The following is a 19038-nucleotide window of genomic DNA, read 5'->3' on the forward strand; positions in this document are numbered from 1 at the left end:
TAAGGGAGGAGAATCGCTTGAACCCAGGAAGGGGAGGTTGCAGTGGGCCGAGATCGTGCCACTACACTTCAGCCTGCCAACACAGTGAGACTCTGTCTCAAAAAAAAAAAAAAAAATTCCTAAACTAATCTGAATTTCATAAAGTGAACAAGAAGAGGCATTTCCAAGAAAATCAGGACTCCAGATACCCATTTTTTTCTTTTTTTTGGAGACAGAGTCTCACTCAGTTGTCCAGGCTGGAGTGCCGTGGCACGATCTCGGCTCACTGCAAGCTCCGCCTCCCAGGTTCACGCCATTCTCCTGCCTCAGCCTCCTGAGTAGCTGGGATGACAGGCACCCGCCACTACACCCAGCGAATTTTTTTGTATTTTTAGTAGAGCTGGGTTTTCACCATGTTAGCCAGGATGGTCTCGATCTCCTGACCTCGTGATCCGCCCCATGGGCCTCCCAAAGTGCTGGGATTACAGACATGAGCCACCATACCCGGCCTCAGATACCCATTGTTTATTAACTTAAACAAACTTCTTTTCAAAACACAAGAAAGATAACTTAAGTACAATCCGTTCTTGGGTAATTTATCTAAATGGTTTTTAAGGATTGTACAATGGAAAAATATCTTCTAAACTTAACATACTTTAAGATACTTAGGGCTGGGCGTGGCGGCTCACGTCTGTAATCCCAGCACTCTGGGAGGCTGAGGTGGGCAAATCACGAGGTCAAGAGTTCAAGACCAGCCTGGCCAACATGGTGAAACCCCGTCTCTACCAAAAATACAAAAAATTAGCTGGGCGTGGTGGTTGGCACCTGTAATCCCAGCTACTCAGGAGGCTGAGGCAGGAGAATTGCTTGAACATGGGAGAGGAGACGGAGGTTGCAGTGAGCTGAGATCGTGCCACTGCACTACAGCCCGGGCAACAGAGTGATACTAAATCTCAAAAAACAAACAAAAAAAATTGATACTTAGGACACTGATAATTATGTTGGCCTTTAAAAATTCCATTCCCAAGTGGCTGGGCGGTGGCTCACGCCTGTAATCCCAGCACTTTGGGAGGCTGAGGTGGGTGGATCATGAGGTCAGGAGATCAAGACCATCCTGGTTAACACGGTGAAACCCTGTCTCTACTAACACACACACACACACACACACAAAATTAGCCGGGCGTGGTGGCGGGTGCCTGTAGTCCCAACTACTCGGGAGGCTGAGGCAGGAGAATGGTGTGAACCCGGGAGGCGGAGCTTGCAGTGAGCCGAGATCGCACCACTGCACTTCAGCCTGGGCGACAGAGCAAGACTCCGTCTCACCAAAAAAAAAAAAAAAAAAAGAAAAAGAAAAAAAAAATTCCATTCCCAAGCATCCATTTTAAAAACCCACAGAACATATTTATGTGTGTATAAATAGTGTTTCACTGACTCTAAGATATTACCATTTAAAACATTATTTTGTGTACTACTAAGAAAAGAATACTGCCAATTAACTTGTGACAGAATACCTTATTACAAAGAATTTTAATTTTCTCCTTACAAAAAGGTATTTTAGGCCTCGAGGTAGATATTTGTCCTCTAGCTTGCCCTTCTCTATTTAAACAATAACCTGCATTTCAGTAACAAATCACAGCAGATTTTCTGAACACCTTTAGACACAACTGAACTCAAACAGCCGTTCTGTCAAGAACACACTCAGCCAACTAACGTCACGACGACGTGAACAAGCCGACACACGCGGGCAGTGACACCACCACTGTCTCCTGGCGGACCACAAGTGGAAGGCACTGTTTACTGTACAGAAACATCCTGATTCCAGAGACATCACAATGTGACAAATGTGCATCTCAAGAATCAATACAGTTGATCCATAATTCTTGGTATTATGCAGTTATGAAGCTCTTAGAATAAATTTGAATTTTTCACATCAACACAATTTGAACACATCACGGTCACAGGAGGTTTTAAAAAAAAATGTACACATATCACTTCAGTGATCAAAATACTACAATCAAATAATTCAACAGTAAGAAAATGAACAACTCAATCACCTAAAGAACTGTTAGAAAAGAAAAAAGGAATCAAACTGTTTTGTTATCTGCATAGGAAAATATAGGATTTCTTACCTGAATAATGATAAGGAGACAGATCCCGGCACCCATTTCCGCAGGGTCCCCGTACATCCCCGTCATGACATACACAATGGCTTGCCCGATGGTAATGATCATACCAAACACTGACGAGAAGTGGGGGAAAGGAGAGCATGCTTACCACCAACGACAAGGAAAGCCCGAGAAAACATCTTTACCGCAAGCAGTCTCAAACTTGGAAAATGCTCTTGAACTGCATTAATGCTCACGTTTCTGGGCTCCATTGAATAAAGCTCTATCTTTCGGTGTATCTCCCACTTCAATGATTTTGGCTCCAGCTAACAACTGCATAATCAAACCAGATGTTACAATTGGGGAGATACCCAATTCCATTAAAGTTCCTGGAGAGGAAGGGGAGAGAAGTGTGCAATGTTTATTGTACACAATACAAACGGATTTACGGGTGTTCCACTCCCTAATTACCTCAACTGAAACACACGTGTAAATTTTAACAAGCAAATTTTCATTTCTTAAACATTCATTGCTAAGAAAAGTTCTCATTTATTAACACAATCCTGCAACAATGCCCTGAATAAAAAGTACTTTAGGCTTGGCGCAGTGGCTCATGCCTGCAGTCCCTGCACTTTGGGAGGCCGAGGTGTGTGGATCACTTGAGGTCAGGAGTTCCAGACCAACTAGCCAACATGGTGAAACCCTATCTCTACTAAAAATACAGAAATTAGCCAGGTGTGGTGGCGGGCACCAGTAATCCCAGCTACTCAGGAGTCTGAGGCAGGAGAATTGCTTGAACCTGGAAGGTAGAGGTTGCAGTAAGCCGAGATTGCACCACTGCACTCCAGCCCGGGCAACAGAGTGAGACTCCATCTCAAAAACAAACCAAAAAAAAAAAGAATGTATAGTGAGAAATAAGAAAATCAAATATGCCAATTGTGTAAGGAAGGTATGGAATTAAGTAATTCTACACTGCCGAGACTTTTCCTGGGCCACTCTGTCACATCACTCCCTTCAATCCTGTTTTCATAAATGCTGAAAAGGTGGCCTTCATTCAGAAAATATTCCACCTTAAGGGGGATTTTTTATGTCATCTCAGATACTTCCTCAATAGTAAAAAAATAAAAACAGGTTTTAGTGTTTAAGACATTAGATGGATTTATTGGCCAGGCGTCGTGGCTCACACCTGTAATCCCAGCACATTGGGAGGCCAAGGCCAGCGGATCACCTGAGGTCAGGAGATCAAGACCATCCTGGCCAACATGGTGAAACCCCATCACTACTAAAAATACAGAAATTAGCCAGGTGTGGTGGCGGGCACCAGTAATCCCAGCTACTCAGGAGTCTGAGGCAGGAGAATTGCTTGAACCTGGAAGGTAGAGGTTGCAGTAAGCCGAGATTGCACCACTGCACTCCAGCCCGGGCAACAGAGTGAGACTCCATCTCAAAAACAAACCAAAAAAAAAGAATGTATAGTGAGAAATAAGAAAATCAAATATGCCAATTGTGTAAGGAAGGTATGGAATTAAGTAATTCTACACTGCCGAGACTTTTCCTGGGCCACTCTGTCACATCACTCCCTTCAATCCTGTTTTCATAAATGCTGAAAAGGTGGCCTTCATTCAGAAAATATTCCACCTTAAGGGGGATTTTTTATGTCATCTCAGATACTTCCTCAATAGTAAAAAAATAAAAACAGGTTTTAGTGTTTAAGACATTAGATGGATTTATTGGCCAGGCGTCGTGGCTCCCACCTGTAATCCCAGCACATTGGGAGGCCAAGGCCAGCGGATCACCTGAGGTCAGGAGATCAAGACCATCCTGGCCAACATGGTGAAACCCCATCACTACTAAAAATACAAAAATTAGCCAGGTGTGGTGGCGTGCGCCTGTAGTCCCAGCTACTCAGGAAGCTGAGACAGGAGATTCCCTTGAACCGAGGAGTCAGAGGTTGCAGTGAGCCAAGATCGCACCACTGCACTCCAACCTGGTGACACAGTGAGACTCCATCTCAAAAAAAAGGCCGGGCACAGTGGCTCATGCCTGTAATCACAGCACTTTGGGAGGCCGAGGCAGGCAGATCACAAGGTCAGGAGTTTGAGACCAGCCTGACCAATATGGTAAAACCCCTTCTCTACTAAAAATACAAAAGTTAGCCAGGCATGGTGGCATGCGCCTGTAGTCCCAACTACTCAGGAAGCTGAGGCAGAAGACTCGCTTGAACGTGGGAGGCACAGGTTGCAGTGAGCTGAGATCATGCCACTGTACTCCAGCCTGGGCAATAGAGTGAGACTCTGTCTCAAAAAAAAAAAAGAAAAAAAAAGACATTAGATAGACTTCTTAAATCACCAAAATTTTTTATTGCAAAATAGCTCTAGTCCAGAATTAGATTTAATCAAGCTTTAATAAATATCTGATATAGGAAATATGGCATTTCAAATCAGAGAAAAAAAGAATGGACCTGGGCAAAAAAATTGGCCATTTTTAGGAAATTAAACCTAGATTCCTTACCTGATGCCTCATGCCTTACATCTAAATAAATGCTACATATATAGAAATTCTTTGTCTTTTTTTTTTTAGACAGAGTCTCGCTGTCACCCAGGCTGGAGTGCAATGGCACCATCTTGTCTCACTGCAACCTCCACCTCCCGGATTCAAGCAATTCTCCTGCATCAGCCTTCCGAGTACCTGAGATTATAGTCGTGAGCCACCATGCCCGGCTAATTTCTGTATTTTCAGTAGAGATGGGGTTTCACTACATCGGCCAGACTGGTCTCGAATTCCTGACCTCAGGTGATCTGCCCCCTCGGCCTCCCAAAGTGCAGGGATTACAGGTATGGGCCACTGTGCCCAGCCTCCATGTATAGAAAATTTAAACATAAAGGATAAATTACAAAAATACTAGAAGGAAATATGGGTGAGTAGCTTATCATCTTGGGGAAGAAAGTCTTTTTAAGCATGGCAAAAAATCTAGAAGCCACAAAGGAAAAGATGGAAGATATGATTGGCTACAACTATGAAACTTCCACGTGGCAAAAGGCAGCATAACGGTTAGAATAAAACTATTTAGGCGGGCACAGTGGCTCACGCTTGTCATCCCAACATTTTAGGAAGCCGAGGCAGGCAGATCACTTGAGGCCAGGAGTTTGAGAGCAGCCTAGGCAACAAAGTGACACCCTGTCTCTACAAAAAATTAAAATACTAGCCAGAAATGGTGGGGCCCTGTTGTGGTCCCAGCTACATGGGAGGCTAAGGCAGGAGCATCGCTTGGCCCAGGAGGTCAAGGCTGCAGTGAGCTATGTTTTGCACCACTGCACTCCAGCCTGGGCAACAGAGCAAGAGCCTGTCCCAAAAAAAGAAAAAAAAAAAAATTAAACACAAATGACAAAAAGTTCTATTCTCTAATATGCAAAGAGCTCTTACAAATCAATTAAAAAGTGAACAAACTGGCTGGGCGCAGTGGCTCACGCCTGTAATCCCCGCACTTTGGGAGGCCGAAGCAGGTGGATCACAAGCTTGGGAGATCAAGACCATCCTGGCCAACACAGTGAAACCCTGTCTCTACTAAAAAATTTAAAAAATTAGCCGGGCGTGGTGGCAGGCGCCTGCCTGTAATCCCAGCTACTCGGGAGGCTGAGGCAGGAAAATTTACAAAAAAAAAAATAATAATTAATTTAAAAAAAAAGCGAACAAACCAATTTAAAAAGGAAACAGCAGATACATGATGTGTCTGCTCCCGATGAAGCTTTCTCAGGAAAATGCAGCACAGGAGTAGGCCCTCAGCACCCAAACCCGTACTGTGCAACCCTGGAACTCTACCCGAAGCTCATCCTGCCTGGCGTCAACCCTGGTCATCTGGAATTTTAAACTAATAAATAAAGAATCTGGGGCCAAGCACAGTGGCTCAAACCTGTAATCCCAGTGAGGCCGAGGCGGGTGCATCACCTGAGGTCAGGAATTCGAGACCAGCCTGGCCAACATGGTGAAACCCTATCTCTACTAAAAATATAAAAAATTAGCCAGGCATGGTGGCCTGTGCCTGTAATTCCAGCTACTCAGGAGGCTGAAGCAGGAAAATCGCTTGAACCTGGGAAAAAAAGTGGAGGTTGCAGTGAGTCAAGATCATGCCATTGCACTCCAGCCTGGACAACAAGAGTGAAACTCCGCCTCAAAAAAACCAAACCAAAACAAAACAAAACAGCAGTATCTGGGAGTGTGGAGCTGAATCGCACAGAAAATGTTCACCAGTCCCTGGCCGCTGAGGCCTAAGGGCTGGCCGGGCTCTCCTTCCTCCTGGGGCTTAGCTGTTCACCACCACTTTAGATTCCAAAAAATAACCAGTATTCTTCCAGCAAATGTCATGTTTCTGTTTAAGCTAGTCAGTGATTTCCTATTCCTTAATTTTTCGCCTTTATTTTAAAAAATTTATTTTTTCTTTTCATGTTAGATGGGTCATGTCCCAAGATCCTAACAAGGCTGGAGAGAGGCGCATCTCACCCATGAGCGTGAAGGTCCAATCGTCACACCTACGGACTACGAAAGCATCTAGTTTGCTATTACTTACAACAAAAAGGAATCTAACACGCTAATAAAAGTTCACTTACAGAAGAAATACAAATGTTCCATAAAAGCAGAAAACAATGTTCAAACTCACCAATCTATAAAGAAATCAAAATGAACTAACTGTTGCCAGCTTTTACCTGTCTGACTGACAAAGACTACAATACTAATAATATCCATGGTTGAGAGAAATGGTCGTTCTCATATACTGTCACTGAGAGTGGAAAATCAAACAACTGTTTTGGAAGATAATTTAGCCTTCTCTATCAAAAACTGTAGTGTGCCCATCTTGTGTCCTAACAGTTGAACTTCTAGAAATTCATTCTATCAAAAAGTTACAGAAGGGTGTGATACCCTTCATTGTAGCATTGTTTACAACGATATAAAATCAGGGGGAAAAAACGTAATCTATGACAAGAAAGGACCCTAGTGGCCTGCAGAAGTTTCCCATCTTCCTTAAAATGTGCTCCATCCAGCAGTCTCCAAGTCCTTCATGATCTGACTTAGATACATCTGCAACCTCAGGTCCCACCATGCCTCCCTCTTCTTTCATTTCTTCCATCCCACATTCACCTTCTCTCTCTCTCTCTCTCTCTATATATATATATATATTTTTTTTTTGAGACAGGGTTTGGCTGTGTCACCCAGGCTAGAGTGTAGTGGCATGATCTCGGCTCACTGCAACCTCTGCCTCCCAGGCTCAAGTCATCCTCCCACCTCAGCCTCCCAAGTAGCTGGGACCACAGGTACACGCGACCACGCCTGGCTAATTTTTGTGTTTTTAGTAGAGATGGGGTCTCAATTTGTTGCCCAGGTTGGTCTCGGACTCCTGACCTCGAGTGATCTGCCCGCTTCAGCCTCCCAAAGTGTTGGGATTACAGGTGTGAGCCTCCGGACCCGGCCCCTCCTCAATGATCTTTGAACACACCAAGCACAGGCTCACCTCAGGGCCTTTGCACTGGCTCTTCCCTAGAATGTGCCTCCCTCAGGTCTTCATATGGCCTCCTCTCTCACTTCCTGCAGGTGTCTTCAAAGATCACCTTCCTAGAGCCCCTTCCCCACCCCATGTACCTCCCCAAACAGCAAATATCAACTCCATAACAATTGGGACATTGTCTTGTTCACTGCTCTAATCTCGGCACCTTACACAAAGGCTGACACCTGACACACAGTACGAATTCACTAAACATGTGTTGAATGAATGATCAAATAAATCCCGTCATATCCTTATAATGGAATAATAACATGGCCATTAATAGCTCATGTAAGATATTAAGGAACCAAAGTAGCAGAATACTATATACAGGACATCTTAGAGTTATAAGAACTATATAGATATATGTAGGTGAATGTACGTGCAAAGAAAAGGCCTCAATGCATAGTCACCAATCTAACAAATTCGCCAGAATTCCCCTCAGAAGTGACACTTTTCTTTTCAGCTTCATATAAATCTATATACAAACTGCTAGTGCATTTTTAAAATAATAAATCAATATTACCTTTATAACCTAAAAACATTAAAAAAAAAAATCTGCCAGCTAAAGTGTTTCCAGGCTGGGTGCGTGGCTCACACCTGTAATCCCGGCACTTTGAAAGGCCGGGGAGGGAGGATGGCATGAACCCAGGAGTACAAGACCAGCCTGGGCAACACAGCAAAACCTCATCTCTACAAAACTACAAAAATTAGCCAGGCATTGTGGCCTGTGCCTATTGTCCCAGCTACTCAGGAGGCTGAAGTGGGAGGATCACCCGAAAAAAGTGTTTCCAAAAAAGAGGCAACCACTGTTCCTAAATGCAAGAAACCTCATGACTGGTTGTACCCCTTGCTAGTCTCACTGTCCAGCATCCTCAGCCACAATTTCGCAGATGAACCATGTTGCTTGAGGCTTCAGGCTCAGCTCCAGCTGAGCTCCCCCACTGGCTCATACACTGGACTCCTCTTATTTTTTTTTTTTTTTTGGAGACAGAGTCTTACTCCGTTACCCAGAATGGATTGCAGTGGTACGATCTTAGCTCACTGTAACCGCCACCTCCCAGGTTCAAGCAATTCTCTTGCCTCAGCCTCCCGAGTAGCTGGGATTACAGGTGCACACCACCATGCCTGGCTAATTTTTGTATTTTTAGTAGAGACGGGGATTTCACCATGTTGGCCAGACTGGTCTCAAACTCCTGACCTCAGATGATCCGCCCACCTTGGCCTCCCAAAGTGCTAGGATTGTGAGCCACCAGGCCCCACCTGGACTCCAATTCCAATGTTACCTGGACATCACCTTCTTTGACACGAAGATCAGGGTTTTCTAGTCCGTGAAAACCCAAGAACAGATTTCTCTATGATTACGGTAATCACATGGTGGTGTCATTATCTACACACTAGGCTTCTCTAGGCAATGATATCCTCCCCTCCTTGTAGGCACTGAAAACTCATTGCTAATCCACATTTCCATCTGTTTGCTGTGAGGAGGAATGTGGAGACAGAAAAGACACGCATACCTCTATTGGAAGCCAGAATAACTCTCATCCAGTAGAAAGGATCTGCAGAATCTGATGACATGATTCCAAACAGAGGGATCTAAAATAGTACACAAAATAGTTTATGAAACTGTATTAATAAGGCTGAGGCATAAGAATCAATTGAACCCAGGAGGCAGAGGCTGCAGTGAGCCGAGATCCCACCACTGCACTCCAGCCTGGGTGACAGAGAGTCTGTCTCAAAAAAAAAAAAAAAAAAAGTATAAAGTGTGCACTTAATTTACAGTGTATTCACTTAATGTTTGCAATACTTTTAAAAAAACTATTCTCGTGTTCCTTAACAAAAACAAGCATATCTTCAAGGTAAAGCTGTTTATTAAAAAGAAAATAAAAAGAAAAACATTCCATCGCATAGATAAGGGTTAATAAAAAATATAATTAAAAGAACCAGAAAGTGAAAATAAAAATAAAAACAACAAATCATTACTTAGTGCATTCACTAGTAAATATTCACATCGGTTATGGAGTGTTGTGGTACAACAATGTGAATATTCCTAATGTTACTAAACTGTACATCTAAAAATGGTTAAGATGTCATATTTTATATACTTTTACCACGATTTAAAAAACACTCCCACCAGTAGATTATGGAATACTATACCTGCCTAGTCATAGAATAATTTTGCAAAGCTCTATGTACTAAAGACAGCCAAGGTCACTCTTCTCAATGTAAGACTGAAGATGATATCCACAGTGGAATATTACAGGGCCACTAAAAATTATGCTTACTAAATCTGTATTAACATGGAAGAAGTACTTACGTCATAAAACTAAATATAAAATAGCAGTTCTCAACCTGGGGTGATTTTAGCCCCCACCCAAGACATTTGGCAATATCTAGAGACATTTTTGGTTGTCACAACTTGGGGTCGAGGTGGAGACCAAAGTGACTCCATCTTGGATGCTAATCTACCAGGGTGACTTCTGCTCAACCCTGGTCCCAGGGGTCACTCCTGATTCCTGCTTTATTTACAGTCCTCAGTATAAGAACCTGTACTCGCTATAAATGCTGCCCTGAGAGCCAAGCAACCCTGATGCTGTTACACAAATGACAGGCGGTGACACAGAGCATTGTTACGTGTTCCGGAAGGCTGCCTTCAATTGTCCTGCACAAAGTGCGTACGCCCTTTCCCGGTGATAGATTAGCCCCGGATCTGAGAGTGAGAGTGCAGGCCTTTCCCTGTCTTACGGCTGCCCCAAGCTCACCCTCTACTGACAAACTGGATTTGTCTCCCACATGGATTGGTTTCTCAGCTCCTTCACTGTTTGGGGGTCATTTTGCATATACAGCCCTTTCACAGAACAGGGGGTGCCGCTAGCATCTAGTGGGTAGAGGCCAGAGATGCTGCTGAACATCCTAAAATACACAGGACAGCCCCCCCCGTGACAAGGAGTCATCCCACTCAAATTCAGGAGTGCCACTGTTAAGAAGCCCTAGTATAAAAACAAAGGTACAAACGTGTATATAGAAACATTGACACTGTAAATAGATGTACAGAGAATAAAACTAGGAGTAGATATCTTTTTAAATCCTAAACAGCGGTTATCTGTAGATGGTGGAATGATGATTGACTTTTTCTTCTGTATTCTTTTCAAGTGTATCAAATTTTCCATCATGAGGACATTAACTTTTCATTAAAACAACAACAACAACAAAGAAACACCTTATTCAGATTGCTTCATATCATATGACCCATGTTTAGGATACAGCACTTGGCCTCAACCCTTCCTCAACCATGTGGGGATCGGAAAAAGACATTTCAAAAACCTTCTCCATGTGAAACTGATTTTTAAGTAAGTTACAAGGCCGGGCGCGGTGGCTCACACCTGTAATCCCAGCACTTTGGGAGGCCAAGATGGGTGGATCACGAGGTCAGAAGATCGAGACCATCCTGGCTAACACGGTGAAACCTCGTTTCTACTAAAAATACAAAAAAAAAATTTGCCAGGCGTGGTGGCAGGCGCCTGTAGTCCCAGTTACTCGGGAGGCTGAGGCAGGAGAATGGCATGGACCCAGGAGGCGGAGCTTGCAGTAAGCTGAGATGCACCACTGCACTCCAGCCGGGCAACAGAGCGAGACTCCATCTCAAAAAAAACAAAAAAACAGAAAGTTACAAAACATGCTGGCAGCAATTTTAAACAAATCACGTGATCAACCGAAACCTCTCTGAATGTCTGAATTTATTAGCTGGGTAACAAAACTGGTAAAGCATGAAGCACGGATATTTTATGTGCACCTTGCAGCTGTAGACACTCTTCATTTAAAGAGAGAGGTGAGGGCCAGGAGCAGTGGTTCAGGCCTGTAGCCCCAGCATCTTGGGAGGCCAAGGTGGGCAGATCATTTGAGGCCAGGAGTTCGAGACCAGCCTGGTCAACATGGTGAAACCCCATCTCTACTAAAAATACAGAAATTAGCCGGGAGCAGCAGCTCGCGCCTGTAATCCCAGCTACTCAGGAGGCTGGGACAGGAAAATCGCTGAAACCGGGAGGTGGAGCTTGCAGGAGCAGACATCACGCCACTGCATTTCCCAGCCTGGGCGCATGGTGGTTTGCACTCTGTCTCCAAAACAAACAAAAAGAAACATTACAGGAGTCCATACTGCAAATATTCCACAAGTGGCCAGGCCGTGGCTCAAGCCTGTAATCCCAGCATCTTTGGGAGGCCGAACGGGCAGATCACGAGGTCAGGAGATCGAGACCATCCTGGTTGGCCACACGGTGAAACCCCTGCCCCTACTAAAAGTACAAAAACTAGGCTTGGCTGCAGGTGGCTGGGCCTGCAGTCCCAGCCACTTGGGAGGCTGAGGCAGGAGGCAGACAAAGGAACCAGAGCGGAGCTTGCAGTGAGCTGAGATGTGGCCACTGCACTCCAGCCTGGCGAGCAGGAGCCGACTCCGCCTCAAAAAAAAAAAAAAAGAAAACAACAAAAACCAAAATATTCCACAAGTGGAAAGCAGTCATTCGGCCAACGACCTTTCTTAATCCCCGATGGTTAGGTGCTCTGTGGGAAATGGAACAAGCCAACCTCCCATAATTAACGGTATACCCTCCTTTCCTGCAGCCAATAGGATTATGAAAATTGGTTTCTAATTTTATTTCATTTAGTAAATTCCATAGCTAAAGGATCATGTACAACAACAGGTGGGAAACAATAGGAGCCTATTTTCTATGAATCTGTCACAGTTGCAGAGTTCCAAACTTTTTGCTATATTTAATATAATAATCAGTTTCAACTTGTTAAGGCACTCTAAGCAGGTGGCCATTAGCCTGTGGTTGTTTCTGTACCCTGAAATCTCACAAAAGAAAACTGAAAATGACCTTAGAGGGTATTTGATTCTGAATGAGTTTCAGCCAATTACAGACAGCCAACCCGCCTATTAGCTACACAGAAACCTGTCACAGGAACATAATCAAATGAGGGAAATGCCTAGCTGTAGCCAATCAAGTACTTTCTTTACTTCTGCAATTCTTTACTTCTGCTACAAAAGCTCACTGCCCACACCTGTGGAGCAGCTCTCGGACCCTCTACCCATGTTGAGTGCTGTCAGGTTCATGAATCCTTTAATGCTCAAATAAACCCTAAGTTTATCTTGTCTGAAGGTTCTCTTTTAACAAACTTGACAAAAATACAGTACAGTACTCAGAGAAACAAAGCACTCTATGCCCTAATTAGAAACCTGAACTAATCAGATGGAGAAACAGAAAATTAGCACCAGGGATTTCCAAACAGAAAACCAAACAAAGTATTTGTGGGGGGAGATGGCAAGATGAAATTAAATAACAGCATTTTCCTCCACACATCATAAAACACAGTTATTTATTTATTTATTTATTTTGGAAACAGAGTCTCACTGTCACCCAGGATGGAACGCAGTGGTATAATCTTGGCTCATTGCAACCGCCACCTCCCAGGTTCAAGCAATTATCCTGTCTCAGTCTCCCAAGTAGCTGGGATTACAGGTGTGTGCCACCACGCCCGGCTAATTTTTGTATATTTAGTAGAGAAGAGGTTTCACCATTTTGGCCAGGCTGGTCTCAAACTCCTGATCTGCCCGCCTCTGCCTCCCGAAGTGAGGAGATTACAGGTGTGAGCTACCATGCCCAGCCTAAAATACAGTTTTTAAAACATGTAAAATAGCAAAAGCTACCAAGAATGAAAAAAGCTATGGAAAGAGAAAAAAATCTGTGAAGCAGCCAAACAAGAAAAGGGACTGTCAACTTGAAGCCTGGTGGTCCTGGGGAAAACTCCAGACAGTGGAGAAGGAAGGAGACTCAACACCAGAGCTGCTCCTGACCCTCACAACGGGAAGTCGACAGGACCTTAGACCTCCCATCAACGTTCCAAATCTGGAGGAAGTAAACCGCAGATATTCTTATCTTGTTCCCTCCTCTGGATAAAAAGGAAGGGAAACAGCAGCTGGGAAGAAATGGATGAAAGAGAAGACAGCAACGGGCTGAGCCTCTCTGATGGAAGTGAAGTATAATGAGCTACACCAAATTGGGAATGAAAAACTCTTCCACTACAGGGCAGCAATCTGGGGCCTAGAATGAAAGACACTCCCCCTCAGTCAGATGGCGGACAGCTTCTCAAGACGGTTAACAAAAATCCAAGAAATACTGTACATTCTAAAATAACTAGAAGGGTCCGGGCACGGTGGCTTGCGCCTGTAATACCAGCACTTTGGGAGGCAGAGGCAGGTGGATAACTTGAACTCAGTAGTTCAAGACCAACCTGGCCAACATGGTGAAATCCCATCTCTACTAAAAACACAAAAAAATTAGCCAGGTGTGATGGTACACGCCTGTAATCCCAGCTACTTGGAAGGCTGGGGCGCAAGAATCGCTTGAACCCGGGAAGCGGAGGTTCCAGTAAGCCGAGATTGCACGATGGCACTCCAGCCTGGGCGACAGAGCTGAGACTCCATCTCAAACAAAAACAAAAACCAGCTAGAAGGGAATAGGTCAAATGTTTCCAGCATAAAGAAAAGACAAGTATTTAAGGTGATGGATATCCTTTACCCTGATTTGATCTTTATATATTATACAAATGCATTAAATTATCACAGGTACACTGAAAATATATACATCAGTTATGTACCGATTAAATACAATAATTTTCTTAAGTGAAGAGAGAGCAGAGTCCAGGCAGCATGTACTGTACTTATCTCAGTTTATCCCACCTCCTACCACTCCCTAAAGAAAACTGGCTAGAATCTCTTCGAGATTCAGAGGAAAGAGAATAAAGAAATCTCCCACGTGAGGCAGAGCTGCCTAGCATCAGAAAGATGAAAAGAAACAGTTTAGCAACTATATAAACATATTAGAGAGAAATAATGTAACCTAAGATGCATAAATTAATTTATTACATGAAAACAGTCGTGTGAGGCTGGGCGCAGTGGCTCATGCCTATAATCCCAGCATTCTGGGAGGCCAAGGTGGGCAGATCACTCGAGGTCAGGAGTTCGAGACCTGTCTGGCTAACGTGGTAAAACCCCATCTCTACTAAAAATCCAAAAAAATTAGCTGGGCATGGTGGCTCATGCCGGTTGTCCCAGCTACTCTAAAGGCCAAGGCAGGAGAATCAAAAAAAAAAGAAACAGGCATGCGAAATGTCATTCTTTCTGTTTTCTTCTTGGATTCTTAAACTTTAGCAGCAAAGCCCAAAATATTTATTATCTGAACCTTGACAGAAAAAAATTCACTGAGCCCTGGATTAGAAGATTCAATATTGTCAATATGGTAATTCTCTTAAATTGACCTATAAATTCAAAGTAACATGAATGATAATCCCAGCGGACTTTCTTGTAGAAATTGACAAGTCGATTTTAAAATCTATGTGGAAATATGAAGGATCTAGAATAGCCACAACAATTCTGAAAAAGAATAAAGCTGGAGTAATGACTGCAAACTGATTACAGGACTTACTAAGAAGTGGCTTACAGTAGGATGGACACATACATAGATCAACAGAGAGCACAGAACAGACTCGTGCTTATATGGTTAACCAATTTTCAGCAAAGAGGCCTGAGTAATTCAATGGGGAATTTTTCTCAGCAAACGGTGCTGGATACTCATGTAAAAGGAAATGAAAATCAACCCTTACCTCACGCCACACATAAAAATTACCTTGGAACAGATCACAGACCAAAACATACAAGTTAAAACTATAAAATGTTTGGAAGAACACAGGAGACAATCTTCATGACATTAGAATAGGCAAAAATTCCTTAGGAAGCAAAAACTCTAAGCCATCCAAGGAACAAAAAAAACATAAACTAAACTTCATCGAAATTTAAAACTCCTGCTGGGCGCAGTGGCACTCGCCTGTAGTCCCAGCTACTCAGGAGGCTGAAGCAGGAGGATTGCTTGAGCCCAGGAGTTCGAGGACAGCCTGGGCCACATGGCAAGAGTCTGTCTCTGAAAAAATATAAAAAGAAAAAAATAAAATGTTTAAACTTCTGTTCTTCAAAAGATACTGTTAAGAAAAAAGGCAAGCTGCCGGGCGCGGTGGCTCAAGCCTGTAATCCCAGCACTTTGGGAGGCCGAGACAGGCGGATCACGAGGTCAGGAGATCGAGACCATCCTGGCTAACACGGTGAAACCCCGTCTCTATTAAGAAATACAAAAAACTAGCCGGGCGAGGTGGCGGGCGCCTGTAGTCCCAGCTACTCGGGAGGCTGAGGCCGGAGAATGGCGTGAACCCGGGAGGCGGAGCTTGCAGTGAGCTGAGATGCGGCCACTGCACTCCAGCCTGGGCGACAGAGCGAGACTCCGTCTCAAAAAAAAAAAAAAAAAGAAAAAAGGCAAGCCACAGACTGGGAGAAATAATTCTTAATACACACATCTAACAAAGGACTTGTATCCAGAAAATGTAAAAATGTTTATAATTCAATGATGAGACAATAATCAATTTTTTAAATAGGCAAAAGATTTGCAAAGACACTTTACAAATCTGACACTTTACTCTTCTGATAAATAAACAAGCACTCATAGGCATATGAAGATGTTGCTCAATAGCATTTATCAGGGAAATGCAAATTAAAACCACATGCCTTAGGATGACTACTATTTTTTTGTTTGTTTGTTTGTTTTGAGATGGAGTTTCGCTCTTGTTACCCAGGCTGGAGTGCAATGGCGCCATCTCAGCTCACCGCAACCTCTGCCTCCCCAGTTCAAGCGATTCTCCTGCGTCAGCCTCCCAAGTAGCTGGGATTACAGGTATCTGCCACCACACCTAGCCAATTTTGTATTTTTTTTTTTCTTTTTCTTTTTGAGACGGAGTCTCGCTCTGTTTCCCAGGCTGGAGTGCAGTGGCTCAATCTCAGCTCACTGCAAGCTCCGTCCCCTGGGTTCCTGCTATTCTCCTGCCTCAGCACCCCGAGTAGCTGGGACTACAGGCGCCCGCCACCACGCCCACCTAATTTTTTGTATTTTTAGTAGAGACGGGGTTTCACCATGTTAGCCAGGATGGTCTCAATCTCCTGACCTCGTGATCTGCCCGCCTCAGCCTCCCAAAGTGCTGGGATTATAGGCATGAGCCACTGCTTCCAGCCCAATTTTGTATTTTTAGTAGAGACGGGGTTTCTCCATGTTGGTCAGGCTGGTCTCGAACTCCCAACCTCAGGTTATCCACCCGCCTCAGCCTTCCAAAGAGCTGGGATTACAGGAGTGAGCCACTGCGCCCGGCAAGATGACTACTATTCAAATAATCAAAAATAACAAAAGTAGACCAGGATACAGATCAACTGGAACTCCAAAACATGGCTGGTGGAAACACAAAATGGGGCAACCAAGAGCTGGGCGTGGTGGCTCACGCCTGTAATCCCAGCACTTTGGGAGGCTGAGGCAGGCAGATCACCTGAGGTCAGGAGTTCAAGATCAGCCTGTCCAACATGGTGAAACCCCAGCTCTGCGAAAAATACAAAAATTAGCTGGGCATGATAGCACATGCCTGTAATCCCAGCTACTCAGGAGGCTGAGACAGGAAAATCGCTTGAAACCGGGAGGCGGAGCTTGCAGTGAGCCGAGATCGCGCCACTGCACTCCAGCCTGGGCGACACAGCGAGACTCTGTCTCCAAACAAACAAACAAACAAACAAGCAAAATGGGGCAACCACTTAGAAAAGAGCTGACAATTTCTGATAAAGTTGAGCACACACTTACTATAAACCCCACAACTGTACTCCTAAGTACTCACCCATGAAAAATATCCACAGAAATACGTATTCATCAATGTTCATAGCAAATTAATTTGTTGTAGCCAAAATCTGGAAACAACCCAAATGTCTAACAAGTGAATGAATGAATAAACTGTGATAACTTCATACATTAGAACAGTATTCAGAAATAAAAAGGAATGAATTACTGATGTAATGACCATATGAATTAATCTCAGAATGATTATGATGATGTCAGACACTAAAGAATACTACTGTATGATTCTATTTACACGAAGCTCTAGAAAAATCAAAGTAGAGTAACAGGATGTAGATCAGTGGCAGCCTGGGCCTGTGGAGATTCACTGAGAAAGGTTACAGTGAACTTTGGGGGTGACAGAAATGCTCTATATCCACAGAGGTTGTAGTTACGTGGGTGCACAAATTTGTCAAAACTCTCCAAAACATACGCCTAAAAACAGGTGCACTTTACCGTATATGTATTAAACCTCCATAAGGTTGACTTTTTTTTTAATGGTGGGAGAGGAGTTTCTAAGATGCTAAAAGTAAATGGTAGAAATATGGATGACTATTCTTTTTTTCTTTGTATTTTTCTTTGTTTCTTTAAACTTCTCTCCCTGACCATTTAAAACAAATTTAAAGCAAGTACAGTAGTAAAAGTACTTTAATTATCAGATCATTTCATTTTTCACAAAGAAAATATAGTTTTTCTCCAGATTAGGTACCTAATCTGTTCTATTGCTTCCTAATATAATTTTTTAAAAATTCTTACAAGTATTTCAATAGCTTTTCGAACTCCCCAAAAAACCTTGACCTAAATTATCTGGTTTTTATTCATGTATTTATTTGAGATGGGAACTCGCTCTGTTGCCCAGGTTAGAGTGCAGTGGTGTGACCTCGGCTCACTGCAACCTCCACTTCCTGGGTTTAAGTGATTCTCCTGCCTCAGCCTCCTGAGTAGCTGGGATTACATGTGCACACCACCATGCCCAGCTAATTTTTGTATTTTTAGTAGAGACAGGGTTTCCCCATGTTGACCAGACTGGTCTCAACTCCTGATGTCAAGTAATCCACCTGCCTTGGCCTGCCAAAGTGCTGGGATTATAAGCATGAGCCACCATGCCCATCCACCTTGACCTAAGTTATCTTATTTAATCTTTACAACAACCCTAAAACATAGGCAGATCACATTTCATACTCACACTGTGAACTTAGTATGTCTGCAAAATTTTATTTGAAAGTATCATTGGGCTGGGTGTGGTGGCTCAGGCGTGTAATCCCAGCCCTGTGGGAGACAGAGGTAGATGGATGGCTTGAGCCCAGGAATTCGAGACCAGCCTGGGCAACATGGCAAAACCCCATCTCTACAAAAAATACCAAAAAAAGTAACTGGGTATGGTGGCTCGTGCCGCTAGTCCCAGCCAGTCAGAAGGCTGAGATGGGAAGATCACCTGGGTTTGGGGAAGGCGAGGCTGAAGTGATCACTCTAGCCTGAGTGACAGAGTGAGACCTTGTCTCAAAAAAGAAACCAAAAAACAAAAACAAAAAAACACTATCATCGAGTTTTAGTAATTTTTAAACATAGTACAACCCAAGATTCTAAAAATTTGGTTTTAGTGTGACCCTTTCCCTGCAAAAGAATTTAAAAATTAGCCAGGCATGGTGGGGCACACCTGCTGGCCTACATA

The 19038-nt window shown here is 43.6% G+C and overlaps 1 protein-coding gene and 1 non-coding gene across 2 annotated transcripts in view; both read right to left on the reverse strand.

Annotated features, from left to right (window-relative positions):
- SEC61A2 (SEC61 translocon alpha 2 subunit) overlaps nucleotides 1–19038 on the reverse strand; it is a 40391-nt gene that overhangs the window by 14242 nt on the left and 7111 nt on the right. The window contains exons 4-6 of the mRNA XM_003903384.5: nucleotides 9135–9213; nucleotides 2342–2473; nucleotides 2109–2218 (exon numbers count right to left, since the gene is read on the reverse strand). Of these exons, the coding sequence (XP_003903433.1) occupies nucleotides 2109–2218; nucleotides 2342–2473; nucleotides 9135–9213 (321 nt within the window). The remainder of the gene's footprint in view (nucleotides 1–2108; nucleotides 2219–2341; nucleotides 2474–9134; nucleotides 9214–19038) is intronic.
- Nucleotides 6526–6629, reverse strand: LOC116269618. Its single transcript, XR_004177237.1, has one exon. It is a non-coding gene; the product is annotated as a small nucleolar RNA U13 (small nucleolar RNA).

Source organism: Papio anubis, chromosome 11 (genome assembly GCF_008728515.1).
Source record: "Papio anubis isolate 15944 chromosome 11, Panubis1.0, whole genome shotgun sequence".
In the NCBI taxonomy this organism is placed as follows: domain Eukaryota; kingdom Metazoa; phylum Chordata; class Mammalia; order Primates; family Cercopithecidae; genus Papio; species Papio anubis.